We start from the raw sequence: 17,926 nt of genomic DNA, 5'->3' as shown, positions 1-17,926 counted from the left end.
GCGAATAAGGACACTTTTCTGATGCCCCATCCAGTGTCGATACACAAAGTTGACTGTATATACCTCAGTAGCGATGGTGTATTGGCGGTGGCGGCACAACCACTTCGATATCATCATGCTTGCCATGCCATGCTTGCCAGTCAACTGTATGCTGGTGCGGTTATCCTGAGCCAGCCGTGATGAGAATGTGAGAACGGTATGTGTGTGGAATTTCTGCAACAGTTGCAGCTCCTAGGTGTATGATCATAATCATGTCATGATGCCGCCCAGACCACGCCTGTGAGCCTACAGTCTACGGAGCACCAGTCACGGACTCCACTACACTACATGATTGTAGTAATGCTGGCGCTGCAATGAGTTGACAACACGGGATCAAGATCACCACTCACGGGGTAAATGTCACGCTTGTAGCATGGACACGTCAGCCATGCTGAGAGCCAGGCAATATCCATACACAACTTGATGCACGCACACACATGTGACCGAGCACACTGGAAGGGGCAGTGTGCAGCGCGTCACTCGCGGGTGTGATCAGCAGTGATGCAGACAAAGAGTACTGACAAGGGATTGAGCAGCAGAACTAGGAGAGTGCAAGTAAGCAAAACTTGACCAGGTATAGCTGAGCCAGTGAAGCTCCATCACCACCATTGTCAGAGTCAGCTGACCTGGGAACATAAGGAAAGGAGAGAAGAGAAGAGGAGAGAAGAGGCAAGACGAGGAGAGAAGAGGAGAGAAGAGGAGAGAAGAGGAGCAAGATGAGAGAAGAGGAGAGAAGAGGCAAGACGAGGAGAGAAGGGGTCTAATCAAAGCAGCACACTACAATGATCACTTACTGCTGTCATAGAAACAAACACTGAATTTTCCAAAAATTTAAACAACTAAATTCTCCCAGTGGATACTTTCAAGTAACAGTAACGAGCATGCATAGTGCCATGTAACCATGGTAACCAGGATGTCTGCATAGTGCCATGTAACCAGGATGTCTGCATAGTGCCATGTAACCAGGATGTCATCAAGAGTTCATAACCCCCAAGAGTGTGCAATGGGCATAGACCCAGCGCTCGGCGAAATTCCTACATTACATCATGCACAGCTTGTCATCCGAGGTAAATTTGGGTTCTTTGCGATTTCTGGAAACTATACCCTGAACCGCCCCTAACTCAAGGCTGTAGCCTCGACTTTTCGAAGCTTTTTTTGAAGACATTTCGGTACAAGTCGTACTTTCTCAAAAACGAACTCTTTCTCCAAGAATCCATGGACATCGCGACAGGAAGAAGTGAGGACGCTGTTAAAAATATTGCATTGCCGTCGAGGACAATCATTCTGATAGCTGTGCAACTCAGCCGAAAAATGCTCCTTCGACGTATTCTCAAGTTCCTCAACCATTTGAAATTATCTTCCAGGAAAGCACCAGAAATATGCCGATGGCCTGGGGAAGAAATTGTTCTTGAAGATGGTGAAAGAAGAAGGCGATGAAGAGTCACCATTGCATCGAAAAAAATAGTTTTGTCTTTCATGTGCATACTTAGTTTCACTTTTGCTTCTTGACTCGAGGCTCAGACTAGAATCGCAGTTTAGGCAGTTTACCCTGGGGAAGCATCCTGGTTTGACTGTAAATTTTAGAAGAATTCATCGGCGTGACTCATCGCACTGCACCAAAAATGACGCAATGAAGGAATTCGGCCGAGCGGGCTTCCATACAGGGACTGATCAGGAGTTGCACACTCTTGGGGGTTATGAACTCTTGATGTCATGCATAGTGCCATGTAACCATGGTAACCAGGATGTCATGCATAGTGCCATGTAACCAGGATGTCATGCATAGTGCCATGTAACCAGGATATCATGCATAGTGCCACGTAACCAGGATGTCCAATGCTCCACATCACTGGTCAATCAATGTAAGGGCAGATATCATGTGTTCAACTATGCTATCAACTATGCTATCAACTATGCTATCAACTATGCTATCAACTATGCTATCAACTATGCTATCAACTATGCTATCAACTATGCTATCAACTATGCTATCAACTATGCTATCAACTATGCTATCAACTATGCTATCAACTATGCTATCAACTATGCTATCAACTATGCTATCAACTATGCTATCAACTATGCTATCAACTATGCTATCAACTATGCTATCAACTATGCTATCAACTATGCTATCAACTATGCTATCAACTATGCTATCAACTATGCTATCAACTATGCTATCAACTATGCTATCATTCCTGTTCAATACATATACTCGAAGTACATGTACAGTCAACTTGGCTTATAACGACACTCGGCGGGGCATCAGAAAAGTGTCGTTATTCACAACGTGTTGTTATACCCGAAGTCTCATTATATGTATTACAGTTGGATGGGACTTTGCTTTGGGCATGGAAATTCTGTCGTTATTCGCGAATTGTCGTTATATCCGCAGTCGTTATTAGCGAAGTTGACTGTATATGTAGCATTATGCAGTGACTTGAGCAGGAAGTTGAACACTCCGACATGGGTAAAGACAGGAATGGCGGAACACACATACCCAGCCTATGAATGCTGCACTAAAACATACCCAGCCTAAGAATGCTGCACTATAAGTATAGTAAAACATACCCAGCCTAAGAATGCTGCACTATAATTATAGTGAAGTATCTAACTCACGCTGATTCTCTGCGGAATGCGAATGCTCACGGCCAGCGCTCAATGGTGCAAGCCAGGCGTGACAAGCAAGCAGGAGAAAGGAGTCAGTGTCTCAATTGATGTACTGGTGGCGCGGTTTGAGCAGACAATGTCTACTTTGCTGGACACACGCCTCGCCGCCATTATTGGGCAGAACGAGGACCTGAAGGCAGAAGTAGCCAGTCTCAGTATCCATGTTGACAAACTGGAGCGGGAAAACGCTGAGCTTTCTAGTACCGTACGTTTTGTGACAGATGAGGCTATGTCGAGTTCCGGTACAAGCAGTAGCACGGCTGCCACTTTTAGCAGCGTACTCAGTACAAACATCCTTCCCCCACGTGGATCAGCTCTGCAAGAGCTGGTGGCGGAGGAAGTGGAGCGTGGTCAACGACAGTGCAACATTATAGTACGAGGTGTACCAGACGAGGTCACCGCCAACACTGCAGTACACTTCTGCTGCGAGACACTACAAACAACGGAGCAAGAAATCGTCTCAGCCGACAAGCCACCTACCCAAGATTCTGCAACACGCGGCACAAAACGAGTACTCCTTGTTCGGTTCAGGGACCTAGCCAACAAAATCCGGGTGCATTCCTCAAGGTTCAATCTGCGCACAGAGGGTTGGCCACTCTATGTCAACCATGATCTTACCCGAGCCCAACAACTAGCACGAAGAGAACTCCTGCCTAAATACAAAGAGCTTCGTAAACACAACATCCGCTGCTCCTTGCAATACGGGGAAATCCTGGGCGACAAGGGACGGCCACTGGCTGCAGCTGACATCCAGCAACTGTAGTCTGCCTAGGGCACACTAGGGAACCCCGGGCCAACTCAACAGCAAGCTGAGCTGATCATAGCTCATATCAATATAAGAAGCCTCCGTAGTAAAGTTCAAGATATCCATAAAATTCTGTCTGATCACAAAATCCATGTCTGTCTATCTGTCAACGAGACACATGTGGACAGCAGTGTAAGCGACTTTAACCGAGCGTCCCTTTAACCGAGCGTCCCTTTAACCGAGCGTCCCTTTAACCGAGCGTCCCTTTAACCGAGCGTCCCTTTAACCGAGCGTCCCTTTAACCGAGCGTCCCTTTAACCGAGCGTCCCTTTAACCGAGCGTCCCTTTAACCGAGCGTCCCTTTAACCGAGCGTCCCTTTAACCGAGCGTCCCTTTAACCGAGCGTCCCTTTAACCGAGCGTCCCTTTAACCGAGCGTCCCTTTAACCGAGCGTCCCTGGCTATAAGATATAACGTAACGACAGAAATCTCCATGGAGGAGGAGGAGTCTGCTTCTACGTCACAACCCAGCTAAGTGGAACTGTGCTACCACCTTCTACTAGTATTTATCCTGAACTTGAGACCCTACACGTTATTCTATTTATCCTGAACTTGAGACCCTACACGTTATTCTATTTATCCTGAACTTGAGACCCTACACGTTATTCTATTTATCCTGAACTTGAGACCCTACACGTTATTCTATTTATCCTGAACTTGAGACCCTACACGTTATTCAACCCTGTAACCATGGTAACAATAGTCATTCTAGTAAATTGATATCCTTAGTAGTGTGTACCGTCCTTCCTGTGCAACAGTTGAACTTTGGGAACATCTTTCTGAGCAGCTGGACTCGCAGGTTGTTCGCAACAGCAAGTGCATTGTCCTGGGTGACTTCAACACTAATGTGCTGGAGCCACGTTCTCATCACTATGCTCACCTGCAACAACTATGCTCGAGTCACTGCTTATCCAACATAGTCAACGTAGCCACACAAACGCCGTCCGACACGTGTCTGGACCTGGTTCTGGTAGAGGAGGGCATCACAGTGAACACCGCATCAGTGTCACCCCTTGAAGATATTAGCGATCATCATTTAGTCAAAGTGTCCCTCCAACGACACGACTCGAGACCAACATCCGAGCACTGCTACCGCTCTGTTCGCAAGCCGGGCATTTCAAGCATTGATTTCAGCAAATTTAATAGAGATCTGCAGGCAGAGCTAGAAGGCCATTGTTCGGATGACCCGACCCTAAACTGCTACACACAACGCGTAACCACATCCATTTCGGGAATGACTGATAATTTCTCTCCCATCTGCTGCATTCGGATGCCAAACTGTCCGAAACCCCAGCCTCAGCCTTGGATTACACCGCAGTTTCAGCATTTAACTGATAGTGCTTCAATCAAACAGCAGTATCGAGCCGTTCGACGCGAAGGAAAAATTCTCAATCGCAAGCTGAAATCCCAATATCTGATCCAGAAATTTTCCCAGCTCAAGCTCGATCCACGTGGACAGTGGGCACTGCACAACACTCTCGCTGGCCGGCGGAAAGTAAGAACCCATCCAACTGCATCCCTCAACAGCCTGACAGACACATTTGCAAACATAGTTCATGACGCAAGTCGGCCTGTTGCTTTATGTCTACTTCCCCCACCCAACAACCGACCACTGCTGCTAGACTGTCCCGCTTTCGACCCGTAACTGTGGAGTACATCACCGAACAGCTGAAAGCCATCAACGTGAGTAAGTCTCTTGGCTCTGATAACATCCTGCCAGCAATTTTGAAGCACGGTCGGGCATCTATAGCGGTTTCCCTCACTAACATAGTTAATAAGTCCCTAAGCACTGGGTGCGTGCCAGAAGTGTTCAAGAATGCCACGGTTAGCCCAGTCTTCAAATCTGGTGATGCGCATAGCTCTACAAATTACCGGCCAGTTTCTTTATTGCCCATATGCAGCAAGATTTTGGAACGGGTTGTGTTGGAGCAGCTACTTGTATTTTTCAAGCTACATAAGATCATGTACGTGCCTGCCAATCAATTTGCCTACCGAACTAATAGCTCATGCGAGGACTGCTTGGCGTTAGTTGCGGATGAATGGATGAATGCCCTTGATCAAAATGAGTACTGCGGCATAGTGTTTGCTGATATGAGCAAAGCGTTTGACAGAGTTAAGCACCAAGAGCTCATTCAGGAGTTGAAGATGCTTGGCATTGCAGACATTGCCCTTGAATGGTTCGCTAGCTATTTAACCGGACGTGCACAGAGTGTAAAAGTAGGACAGCAACTAGGTGAGGCCCGCCCTTGCACTAGAGGCGTCCCTCAAGGCTCTGTACTTGGCCCACTATTATTTTGCATTTACATCCGTGATGCGCCACAATGCTTTCAATACGCCTCAAACAAACCTTTTGCAGATGACATTACTTTTCACGTAAGGAACACGTCCTGCCAGATCGTCACGACCCAGCTAAGTGATGAACGCTCTGGATCGCTACCTGGATAGGAAGAGCCTGCTCCTGAATCCGCCCAAGACCAAGGCTGTGATACTCCGGCGACCTGGCAAAGAGTTGCCACCTGGCACAGCTGTAAACTGCAGGGACACTCCCATAGCCCCATCTACCTTTGCTCGGTATTTAGGCATACTGGTCGACGAGCATCTATCATTCTCCAATCAAGTGGACTCTGTATGTGCAAGTGTCAGCAGGAAGGTTGGAACATGTGTGCATGCGAAACAGAACATTAGCATGTTTGGCAAACGCCTGCTCAATTTATCGATAATTCAGTCCACATTTGAGTTCGGCAGCACCGCGTACATTCATTGTTTGTCACAAGCACTATATACCAAGCTTCTCACTGCCAGTCGTGTGGCACTAAAAAGAATACTTTCCTTGGATAGAATGACTCCCACTGATGTTCTATACAGCTACACAAACCTGTATACCCTCGAGCAACGCCTTACCTATAAAACTTATGTACTTGTTTATCGCTGCCTGAATGAATTGGCTAGCTTCCTTTTGTGTGATCGCTTTACTGTAAGACATGTATATATAACGAGGAAGCAAATCTAACGTTTTAACGGATGACATTTCTTCGTTATAATAAGATCCGTTGAGGCCGTACTGCTTCATATATGCTGTGTGTGGATATGGCAGAATACTGCAAGATCGTTAACATATCTTCTCGTTAACCTATGAATTTTGGACAATCGTTAAATTTGCGACTCGTTCTAATAACATGTCTTACAGTACCTTGCGAGCAAATGGTCCCCACACTGCAGCCACCACTCGTGGACAAGTTTCTGCTACCCTTGTTCTTCCCCGTGCTAACACCCGATTTGGTTTCAGTGCAATTTCTTACTTAGGTGCTGATAGGTGGAATGCACTGCCACCGGCTTGCCGTACGCCTAGGTCACCAGCTGAATTTCACGCATCTATCAAAATGTTCCTAGGGTTCCCTGTAAAAAGGCGTCGCCGCCTGTTGGGAATTCCCTAGTAAAACAAGAATAAATAATCACTTGACTGACTCAGTCGTGAGTCAGTCAAGTGTCAAGTAAAGTCGGCGGAATAGCGCGAGCTCCGGTGTGGGGAGCAAACCTTTCTTACAAATCATCGCCGAAGTCGCAACCACTACTTCATAAATAATAATAATATAACATTAACTGGTTTGAGGGAAAGAATAATTATAATAGGCTGGATATGTTTTGCCGCCATTCCTGTTATGTAGTGCAATGCAGTACTAAGTTAGTGGGCAATGGCAGCATCAGCACCACCAACCCTCTGCGGAAACCTACACTAGGTTGCAGTATGGCAGATGCACTTAGTTGTAGAAGAATCTCCGTGGGCGGCCCAGCATTGACCAGGCAAAGGTATCCAGAACAGCAGCACAGTGCTGCCAAGTCCCAACCTCTCCATTGCGTTCTTCAAACCAAGTGTATGCTGTCAAATGCCATGTTCAAAAGATTTCCACTGATTTGCGCACATATACTACCCTCGGGTGATACACTGTTAGAAGTCATTGAACTTACAGTGCGTTTCAAAAATATAGACGCGTGATTTCAAAAACTGTTAGGCCAGCATCTATACCACATAAAATCTGTGATTACTTCGTGCATAAATATTTCGAAATTGGGCGTTTGCTATCCGATCGCTTAAAAATCTATATGAGAGTAATTGCGGGAAGGACCTGAGCAATATTCCGAAAAACATTCTCAAAAAGATCCAGCCAAATTCGAAGTATTTCAAAAATACCATGCGTCTATATATTTTTGAAATGGACCGTAGCTTTGTCATGTAAGAGTTCATGCTTCAAGTCTTTGTCCGTGTGTACTGGACAAACAACTGCAACTGTCTGGCTACATTGCAGCTTATGGTGCATCTGACCACCTGACCCAGCAGCTTTGCTCTAAAATTTAGAAAGTTCTTTACCACAGAGTGAATTCTTCAAATTCTATGGAATAATTCAATCAAAATCCGTACTACTTCAAAGAAGTACAGATAAATTTCAGTTTCCGCAAGAATACAGGCCAATGTGGACAATAGTCATTGTGGCATACTACTCACCCTGTACTGGGAAGGTAGTGTAGGAAAACTCCAAGATGAACTAACAATGATACAATTGCCGCTTTCAGCCACTCAACATTGTCATGCAGGACCACCAGGTGACCAGAGTGCCTAGCAGTGAAGCGACATATACGCAAACCCAAACAGACACGCACACACAAACACACACACGTGTGCACGCGCACGCATGCACACCCGCACACACACCCGCACACACGCGCACACACACATACCCACACCCACACACACACGCCCACACACACACACAGAGTCAAAAAATAGAATGTTATGCCAGTATCACCAGGGGCGTCGAAACTGATGCCGCAGGTGCGGGCAAAGCCGCACCAATAATGTAATCTTGTGAATAGAAGAAATAAAATATATGGGCTATTTGCCCATATGTTGAGTGGAGTTGGAACCAACATGGCTGCCTCATGTGGTCATGTGACAGATGTGAAAGCAATCTATACGTAGGCTCACCCAAGCTACACAAGAACGGGAGTGAACTTTAGAATGAAGCGCATTGTGCATGCTGCGAGGGTGCTCAGCTGAAGAAGTTTCCGAAACACAAAGCAAAAAATGTGCAATGAGCATAACTCCCTTCGAAGCATCGTATTCTCTTTTGCTTTCGTTTGTTGTCGCATGAAGACTTTGCTTTTTCGAAGTCTTTTCTGCCGTTCTTGATTCTATGTTAGGGCTTAAAGAGAAAGGGGGAGGTGGCGATACTTGGACTGCATAAAATAGACATGCTGGAAAGCAAAACATGTTTATGATGTCTTGTGTTGAACAGCACTCTGAGGCAGACCACATTTGTAGTTAGCTAATCCATAATCGATACAAGGACAAACCAAGCTTACTGCGAGGTGCCTTCGTATTTCCTTAACTCTTACCCCAGGTTGTGTTTGTTTCCTGAACTCTTACCCCAGGTTGTGTTTGTTTCCTGAACTCTTAACCCAGGTTGTGTTTGTTTCCTGAACTCTTACCCCAGGTTGTGTTTGTTTCCTGAACTCTTACCCCAGGTTGTGTTTGTTTCCTGAACTCTTACCCCAGGTTGTGTTTGTTTCCTGAACTCTTACCCCAGGTTGTGTTTGTTTCCTGAACTCTTACCCCAGGTTGTGTTTGTTTCCTGAACTCTTACCCCAGGTTGTGTTTGTTTCCTGAACTCTTACCCCAGGTTGGGTTTGTTTCCTGAACTCTTACCCCAGGTTGTGTTTGTTTCCTGAACTCTTAACCCAGGTTGTGTTTGTTTCCTGAACTCTTAACCCAGGTTGTGTTTGTTTCCTGAACTCTTACCCCAGGTTGTGTTTGTTTCCTGAACTCTTAACCCAGGTTGTGTTGTTTCCTGAACTCTTACCCCAGGTTGTGTTTGTTTCCTGAACTCTTAACCCAGGTTGTGTTTGTTTCCTGAACTCTTACCCCAGGTTGTGTTTGTTTCCTGAACTCTTAGGGCGCGTTCAGACTGGCGTGAATAGCCGCCGGAAAGCTGCAGCGTAATCCCGGGAATCGCAATCACACTGCACGTGTATCCCGCTGGAATGGCCAGTACATGTGAAGCTTCGACATTTGAAAAATTTGAGTTGACTCAGTTTGAGTTGGATATCAAAATAAACTAATTCAGTCTGTTGAGATACTGGATCATTGTGCTTTTGCTTGTGCTTGTCGACGGAAAGAATACTATGTCCGGAGTGTTTGGTGCTTGCGTGGCATTCATCCGTTTCGCGATCAGAGTATGCTTCTCGTTCGCAGTAACGTTTTGCCTGCAGAGCGGCCCGCAAAAATCACCACGTACAGCTCCATGAACTCCCTCTCCATTGCTGAATCGAACAAAGATTTCGGCATGATGGGAGAAGTTGGCAGTCTAGAAGTCAAAACTCAAAACTCAAAAGCATGCAGTCAGACTGCAAGAGTAGAGGCTGAAATAAAACGAAAAGACGGAACATGTGCTGCAAGGATATCAAAAGCGCTCCGCGTTCCGCCGGAATCTGCATTCCACTGGCCTGCAGAGTGGTGGGAAACCTTTTCCGTGTTTACGCTGGCGGGAACGTCACGTGAGCGATTCACCTTGACAACTTTCACATTCCGCCTGTTTTTTACGCCAGTCTGAACGCGCCCTTACCCCAGGTTGTGTTTGTTTCCTGAACTCTTACCCCAGGTTGTGTTTGTTTCCTGAACTCTTACCCCAGGTTGGGTTTGTTTCCTGAACTCTTACCCCAGGTTGTGTTTGTTTCCTGAACTCTTAACCCAGGTTGTGTTTGTTTCCTGAACTCTTAACCCAGGTTGTGTTTGTTTCCTGAACTCTTATCCCAGGTTGTGTTTGTTTCCTGAACTCTTAACCCAGGTTGTGTTGTTTCCTGAACTCTTACCCCAGGTTGTGTTTGTTTCCTGAACTCTTAACCCAGGTTGTGTTTGTTTCCTGAACTCTTACCCCAGGTTGTGTTTGTTTCCTGAACTCTTACCCCAGGTTGTGTTTGTTTCCTGAACTCTTAACCCAGGTTGTGTTTGTTTCCTGAACTCTTAACCCAGGTTGTGTTTGTTTCCTGAACTCTTACCCCAGGTTGTGTTTGTTTCCTGAACTCTTAACCCAGGTTGTGTTTGTTTCCTGAACTCTTAACCCAGGTTGTGTTTGTTTCCTGAACTCTTACCCCAGGTTGTGTTTGTTTCCTGAACTCTTAACCCAGGTTGTGTTTGTTTCCTGAACTCTTACCCCAGGTTGTGTTTGTTTCCTGAACTCTTAACCCAGGTTGTGTTTGTTTCCTGAACTCTTACCGCAGGTTGTGTTTGTTTCCTGAACTCTTAACCCAGGTTGTGTTTGCGTAGGAAACAACATATTTGTACTTTACTTGCTTTCACACGCTTTGAATCCGTGTGACTAAACATGAATTTGAATCCGTGTGACTATAGTCCATTTCAAAAAGATTAGCAATCAGGTTTTGGTCTTAAAAAGTATGAAGATAAGGGAAATTTGGACAACAAAGTACATAGAATGGCTTGTTAGGACACGGCAAATTGTTCTGTGAAGGTTTCGGAACAATTGGACCAGCCGTTAAGGAGTTAGAATTTCGGCCAGGTTTCCGGCCTTTTCCCATGGTATACAATTTTCCCTGGATGTCAGTATCGATTTTTATCAAAACCCACGATTTATCCTTTCCTTTTTGGCCTTGTGGTTATGAATGCTGTCTGCTGACCATGAAGTTGTGAGTTCAAATCCCAAACTATCTTCAAGTCAAACTTTTTTCATTGTTTTGGTGATCACGCTGGTACAAAAAGTACCAGCCAAAGAAGGTGGCTGCGCCAAACGACTTGTTGTTGGAGCTCGCGTTTCCTGCCGAACTTACTGACACTTGACTCTTTCACGCCATGTGAACACACCCACAACACTGAAACGGTGTGAGTGAACACGGAAGTCATTGCGCTGTGTGTGTGCTACGTGTTGTTGAATACAACGGCACATCGATCGATCGATTTCTCTTTGAGAATTATTTTAGTATTTCAAGATCGCCAATTTATTTGAATTTAGGAGTCAACGCCGTCTTCTATCAGCTTTCACAGGCGTCTGCTTTTCTCAAAACGTCCGGTCGAAGTCACACGGATAGCTTTGCCAAGTCATGGCCTTGGGAATGAGTCTGTGTCGATGTCGTTTTCGTCACATCGTGAGAGTAAATTGCATCGCAGCTCAAAGAAATTGGGCACGAAACGAATTGGGACCCATCCCGCTCGTCAACATTTACCACACTTTCGACATGTCCTCTCTGACTCCATTTCGATACGAGGAAGAACTCGTTTGTTGTAAACCAGACGTACATGTACCGACGTGAGTGAGTTGTCATTTTTCATGCTTTCGCGCGGATTATTTCTTCGAGTTCACAGTGAGTTTTTCCAGCCAGCTCTCGAGCGCGCATACGGTAAGACGGCAAACTCCCCAGGCGATCGCCAGGATTGCTAATCTGTTTGAAACTGACTGTAAACATGAATTTGAATCCGTGTGACTAAACATGAATTTGAATCCGTGTGACTAAACATGAACACAACTTTGCAAACGTGAGTGCATTGCATGAACTTTAGGTCTATCACCCACATTCGCGAATCTGTTGCGTGTAACTAAACCTGCCTAGTGTGAGCGAAAGACACACCACAACGCTCGTGCATGGGTGTTGTGCACGCGTGCATGAGTGCATTGTGCATTCATGTACGTGTGCATGCATGCATACCAGCATAACAACACATCATACTTGAAGAAACAACTGAAAGAGATCAACCGGCAGTAGACACCTGTACTCACATGCAGGCCTTGATCCAGAAGACTAGTTCCGGCCCATGAAGCAACGCTGTGCAGCCAATGAAGAACAGCACTCCCAGACGCCTTGGCTGCTGCAGTCCGCCTAATGCCTGCGCAAGTCACCATCCAGTCACCAATAAAGATAGATGCCGTAGTCTGTTACCATGAATCATGTGGATCTCAGTGGATCATGCATGCACGCATAACCACAACACAATTTCCGGTGTGTCACGTGTGTGTGTGTGGGGGGGGGGGGGGGGGGGGGGCAGGGGCATCTCGTGTACGTGTGAACCTGCACTTCACAAGTGCAAAGATCAATGCGTACATCCAGTGCATGCATGTACTATGTGTGGACTGTTGCTGTCAAGTCCGCGTTCACTGTCTGTACGCTCATGCTAGCCTAATCTATTACAAGACGGTAAAGTCTCCCGGTGTCAGTGCAAAGCAGGGAGTACTACCTGCTGCAAAGCGTAGTTCCTTGATTGACGAGTCAGTGAAAATCACCGCAACCGGGAGAACAAAGAAGAGGGAGTGTGGTCCTTACAACATCTACGGCGGTGAAACAAGAGCTGACATGGCTTGCTATGCCAATCAGAATGGCCTGACAGCCACAGCGGACCGTTTCTCAAAGACACATGCTAGTACTGTAGCCACACGACTGCCCAGAGAATACAAACAAGTTCCGTGAGCAACCGAGCACCCAATCGAACCCCAGCAAGATTGTCTCCTTAGAGCGTGAGAGGGGATTACGAGGACACCATCCGCTATCATCTGGCCAAGTCGATGTGATGGTGTGTAGGCATGTCGATGTGATGGTGTGTAGGCATGTCGATGTGATGGTGAGTAGGCATGTCGATGTGATGGTGTGTAGGCATGTCGATGTGATGGTGTGTAGGCATGTCGATGTGATGGTGTGTAGGCATGTCGATGTGATGGTGTGTAGGCATGTCGATGTGATGGTGTGTAGGCATGTCGATGTGATGGTGTGTAGGCATGTCGATGTGATGGTGTGTATGCATGTCGATGTGATGGTGTGTAGGCATGTCGATGTGATGGTGTGTAGGCATGTCGATGTGATGGTGTGTAGGCATGTCGATGTGATGGTGTGTAGGCATGTCGATGTGATGGTGTGTAGGCATGTCGATGTGATGGTGAGTAGGCATGTCGATGTGATGGTGTGTAGGCATGTCGATGTGATGGTGTGTAGGCATGTCGATGTGATGGTGTGTAGGCATGTCGATGTGATGGTGTGTGCGGAGGTGTACAGCACAGCGTACACCATGTTTGTAACTCACGTTGTATTCCCGTATACGATTTTCTTGCACATGTCGCGCGTTCGTATGAACCTTGAACTCTGCGGTACAACCCAGTCCCGTACCGGCATGCATTTGTACACACTGAGTTATCCGACTTGTTTATTTTTCTTCTCTGCCGTTGCCTTTCGGCTTCTTCCCCACTCGATTGGTGCTCGTGGGTGAATTAGTATAGTAATTGGAGCCGCTATCCTCCAAATTGGTGACCCCGACGTGATCCGAACTCGCAACCTTTAGTACTGGTCATTTTGGATGTTTGTTTTCACTGCACAAAGAACTCCTGACGTACTTGATAAGCTCACGACGAATGGCCTTGAAGTCTAGTTTGTCGCTGCCAGCTGCACTTCGGAGCTTCAGCCCCTAGATTTCTCAGTGAACGCTCGATTCCAAGGGCATATGAAAGATGCTTTTACTGAGTGGCATGCAGGCTGCGTGAAGGATGCTGTGGAGGAACATGGCAAAGATGCTGTGGAGGAACATGGTGACTTTAGCCTATTGAATATCAGTTGTATAAAAAAATTAAATGCATCATTCGGGGGCTACTCACTTATAAGCCCAGGGCTAATCTTCTTGACTGTTTACATGAGAAAATAAGCTGCCCAGAATGCAGGATTTTGCACCCTAATTTCAAAAATTCCCCGGGGGCGACCCCTGCACCCCCTCCGGCCGGACCACATCCAATGGCAGTGCTACGCGCCTGTAAACGCTCGCTCCAAAACGACTGGGTGACTCTGGGTGACACTGGGTGACTCTGGGTGACAGATCAAGGCAGGCATCTTGTAAGGCCAGGGTTGAATAAGCCCAGGGCTTATTTTTCTTTCTCATGTAAACGGCCCCTCAGACTGAGTTATCCTGATTTTCTCGACACCGATGATGATTTCATTTAGTGCCTTTGGCTTTGGAGAGAGCTATGGAAACAAACACTCACGATGACCAGTAAAAGAAAAATCTGCATCATTACTTCTAAACCAAGCAGAAGGTCAACATTGGACATTTCATCATTCGCTGCCCAGAAGCGAAGGTCCCTGGTTCGAGTCCTGGTGGTGACAATCAATTTTTTTCTTCAGACTTTTCCCATTTTCCACTCCCGATTAAAATCTTTAGAAGAATAAAGAGACACTGAACAATTCTGAAATTAGAGTATAGCACACACAGACACATGTGCAATGATGTAGTTGTGTCCAGTGAGTACATGCACATTTTCGCTCACCGAAAGACACAGCGCTGTGGCATATAGCACAAATCGGCACACAGCAGGGCAGGTGAAAGCTGGCAGCACCACAGACAGCAGCAGCAGCGCGAGCACAATGAAACCTTTCAGAAAGTGGCTCTTTCCAGTAGTGCTGCGCCTTGAGCATGGTAATATCCTGCACAGTGAACAACAACAAAACAATACTACAATGTAAAATACCGTCTGCAAACACTGTGCAAACACTGTGCAAGCACGGCGCAAGCACGGTGCAAGCACGGCGCAAGCACGGAGCAAGCACGGCGCAAGCACGGCGCAAGCACGGCGCAAGCACGGCACAAGCACGGCGCAAGCACGGCGCAAGCACGGCGCAAGCACGGCGCAAGCACGGCGCAAGCACGGCGCAAGCACGGCGCAAGCACGGCGCAAGCACGGCGCAAGCACGGCGCAAGCACTGCGCAAGCACTGCGCAAGCACTGTGCAAGCACTGCGCAAACACTGCGCAAACACTGTGCAAACACTGTGCAATCTAAAGTTAAAGTGGTTTCATTCCTGAAGATGGAACTGGCTGGAAAATTCAGATAATTTTTATTTAGGATGACTGGCTAGAGTGGAGTGTTCGCATCTTGAGAGTCCATGTTTAGTCTATGTATACAAGCATACTCATCAGTATAGTCTACCAGCACTACAACCAGGGGTGTCATCAGTATAGTCTACCAGCACTACAACCAGGGCAGGGGTGTCATCAGTATAGTCTACCAGCACTACAACCAGGGCAGGGGTGTCATCAGTATAGTCTACCAGCACTACAACCAGGGCAGGGGTGTCATCAGTATAGTCTACCAGCACTACAACCAGGGCAGGGGTGTCATCAGTATAGTCTACCAGCACTACAACCAGGGCAGGGGTGTCATCAGTATAGTCTACCAGCACTACAACCAGGGCAGGGGTGTCATCAGTATAGTCTACCAGCACTACAACCAGGGGTGTCATCAGTATAGTCTAGCAGCACTACAACCAGGGCAGGGGTGTCATCAGTATAGTCTAGCAGCACTACAACCAGGGCAGGGGTGTCATCAGTATAGTCTACCAGCACTACAACCAGGGCAGGGGTGTCATCAGTATAGTCTAGCAGCACTACAAGCAGGGCAGGGGTGTCATCAGTATAGTCTACCAGCACTACAACCAGGGCAGGGGTGTCATCAGTATAGTCTACCAGCACTACAAGCAGGGCAGGGGTGTCATCAGTATAGTCTACCAGCACTACAACCAGGGCAGGGGTGTCATCAGTATAGTCTAGCAGCACTACAACCAGGGCAGGGGTGTCATCAGTATAGTCTACCAGCACTACAACCAGGGCAGGGGTGTCATCAGTATAGTCTACCAGCACTACAACCAGGGCAGGGGTGTCATCAGTATAGTCTACCAGCACTACAACCAGGGCAGGGGTGTCATCAGTATAGTCTACCAGCACTACAACCAGGGCAGGGGTGTCATCAGTATAGTCTACCAGCACTACAACCAGGGCAGGGGTGTCATCAGTATAGTCTACCAGCACTACAACCAGGGCAGGGGTGTCATCAGTATAGTCTACCAGCACTACAACCAGGGCAGGGGTGTCATCAGTATAGTCTACCAGCACTACAACCAGGGGTGTCATCAGTATAGTCTAGCAGCACTACAACCAGGGCAGGGGTGTCATCAGTATAGTCTAGCAGCACTACAACCAGGGCAGGGGTGTCATCAGTATAGTCTACCAGCACTACAACCAGGGCAGGGGTGTCATCAGTATAGTCTAGCAGCACTACAAGCAGGGCAGGGGTGTCATCAGTATAGTCTACCAGCACTACAACCAGGGCAGGGGTGTCATCAGTATAGTCTACCAGCACTACAAGCAGGGCAGGGGTGTCATCAGTATAGTCTACCAGCACTACAACCAGGGCAGGGGTGTCATCAGTATAGTCTAGCAGCACTACAACCAGGGCAGGGGTGTCATCAGTATAGTCTACCAGCACTACAACCAGGGCAGGGGTGTCATCAGTATAGTCTACCAGCACTACAACCAGGGCAGGGGTGTCATCAGTATAGTCTACCAGCACTACAACCAGGGCAGGGGTGTCATCAGTATAGTCTACCAGCACTACAACCAGGGCAGGGGTGTCATCAGTATAGTCTACCAGCACTACAACCAGGGCAGGGGTGTCATCAGTATAGTCTACGGTAGTACCAGCACTACAACCAGGGCAGGGGTGTCATCAGTATAGTCTACCAGCACTACAACCAGGGCAGGGGTGTCATCAGTATAGTCTACCAGCACTACAACCAGGGGTGTCATCAGTATAGTCTAGCAGCACTACAACCAGGGCAGGGGTGTCATCAGTATAGTCTACCAGCACTACAACCAGGGCAGGGGTGTCATCAGTATAGTCTACCAGCACTACAACCAGGGCAGGGGTGTCATCAGTATAGTCTAGCAGCACTACAACCAGGGCAGGGGTGTCATCAGTATAGTCTACCAGCACTACAAGCAGGGCAGGGGTGTCATCAGTATAGTCTAGCAGCACTACAAGCAGGGCAGGGGTGTCATCAGTATAGTCTACCAGCACTACAACCAGGGGTGTCATCAGTATAGTCTACCAGCACTACAAGCAGGGCAGGGGTGTCATCAGCTATATGTAGTAGGGTACTAGTACCTGTGCTACCCGTAATAAGAGCGGGTAGCCGAGTAGCAGTTTGCATCTGAGAACTCAATCGCGTAGTTGGAGTACGGTGCTTTCGCAACGGTGCTATCCATTACTGTTTTTCTCTTAGTACTTTGGGCTAGATACAGGAAAGCATGCCATGCAGTGTACTGGCTAGCAAAACAGAATATAGCATAATCGTGGACGCGATAGGAATTCGGTTCTTTTTCAAGAGTTTTACTTTTACCTACGAAGGGGTTGAGAGTATTGAGAGGGATGTTTTCTGTTCATTTTGACCACCCTTTTTCTCCAGAAAACTGATCTTGGGATACCAGGGCACAATGGGACTGATCTTGGGTTCAGACATGGCACGTGCATATTGCCATGCTACAGCCAATGAGAAGCCAGAATAAGCGGGCAGGAACAGCTGGTCTTGCCCGCTTATTCTGT

At 47.2% G+C, this 17,926-nt stretch overlaps 1 protein-coding gene across 1 annotated transcript in view; it reads right to left on the bottom strand.

The window, feature by feature from the left end:
• Positions 1–358: 358 nt before the first annotated feature.
• Positions 359–17,926, bottom strand: part of LOC135821924 (uncharacterized) — a 46,602-nt gene continuing 29,034 nt past the window's right edge. Inside the window, exons 12-15 of the mRNA XM_065334902.1 lie at positions 14,817–14,973; positions 12,297–12,403; positions 8,018–8,128; positions 359–665 (exon numbers count right to left, since the gene is read on the bottom strand). Coding sequence (XP_065190974.1) covers positions 581–665; positions 8,018–8,128; positions 12,297–12,403; positions 14,817–14,973 — 460 coding nt within the window. The 3' untranslated portion in view covers positions 359–580. The remainder of the gene's footprint in view (positions 666–8,017; positions 8,129–12,296; positions 12,404–14,816; positions 14,974–17,926) is intronic.

This window comes from Sycon ciliatum, chromosome 1, assembly GCF_964019385.1.
Source record: "Sycon ciliatum chromosome 1, ocSycCili1.1, whole genome shotgun sequence".
Lineage (NCBI taxonomy): Eukaryota > Metazoa > Porifera > Calcarea > Leucosolenida > Sycettidae > Sycon > Sycon ciliatum.
The sequence above is the reverse complement of the archived record's forward strand: the minus strand, read 5'-3'. Positions and strand labels throughout refer to the sequence as shown.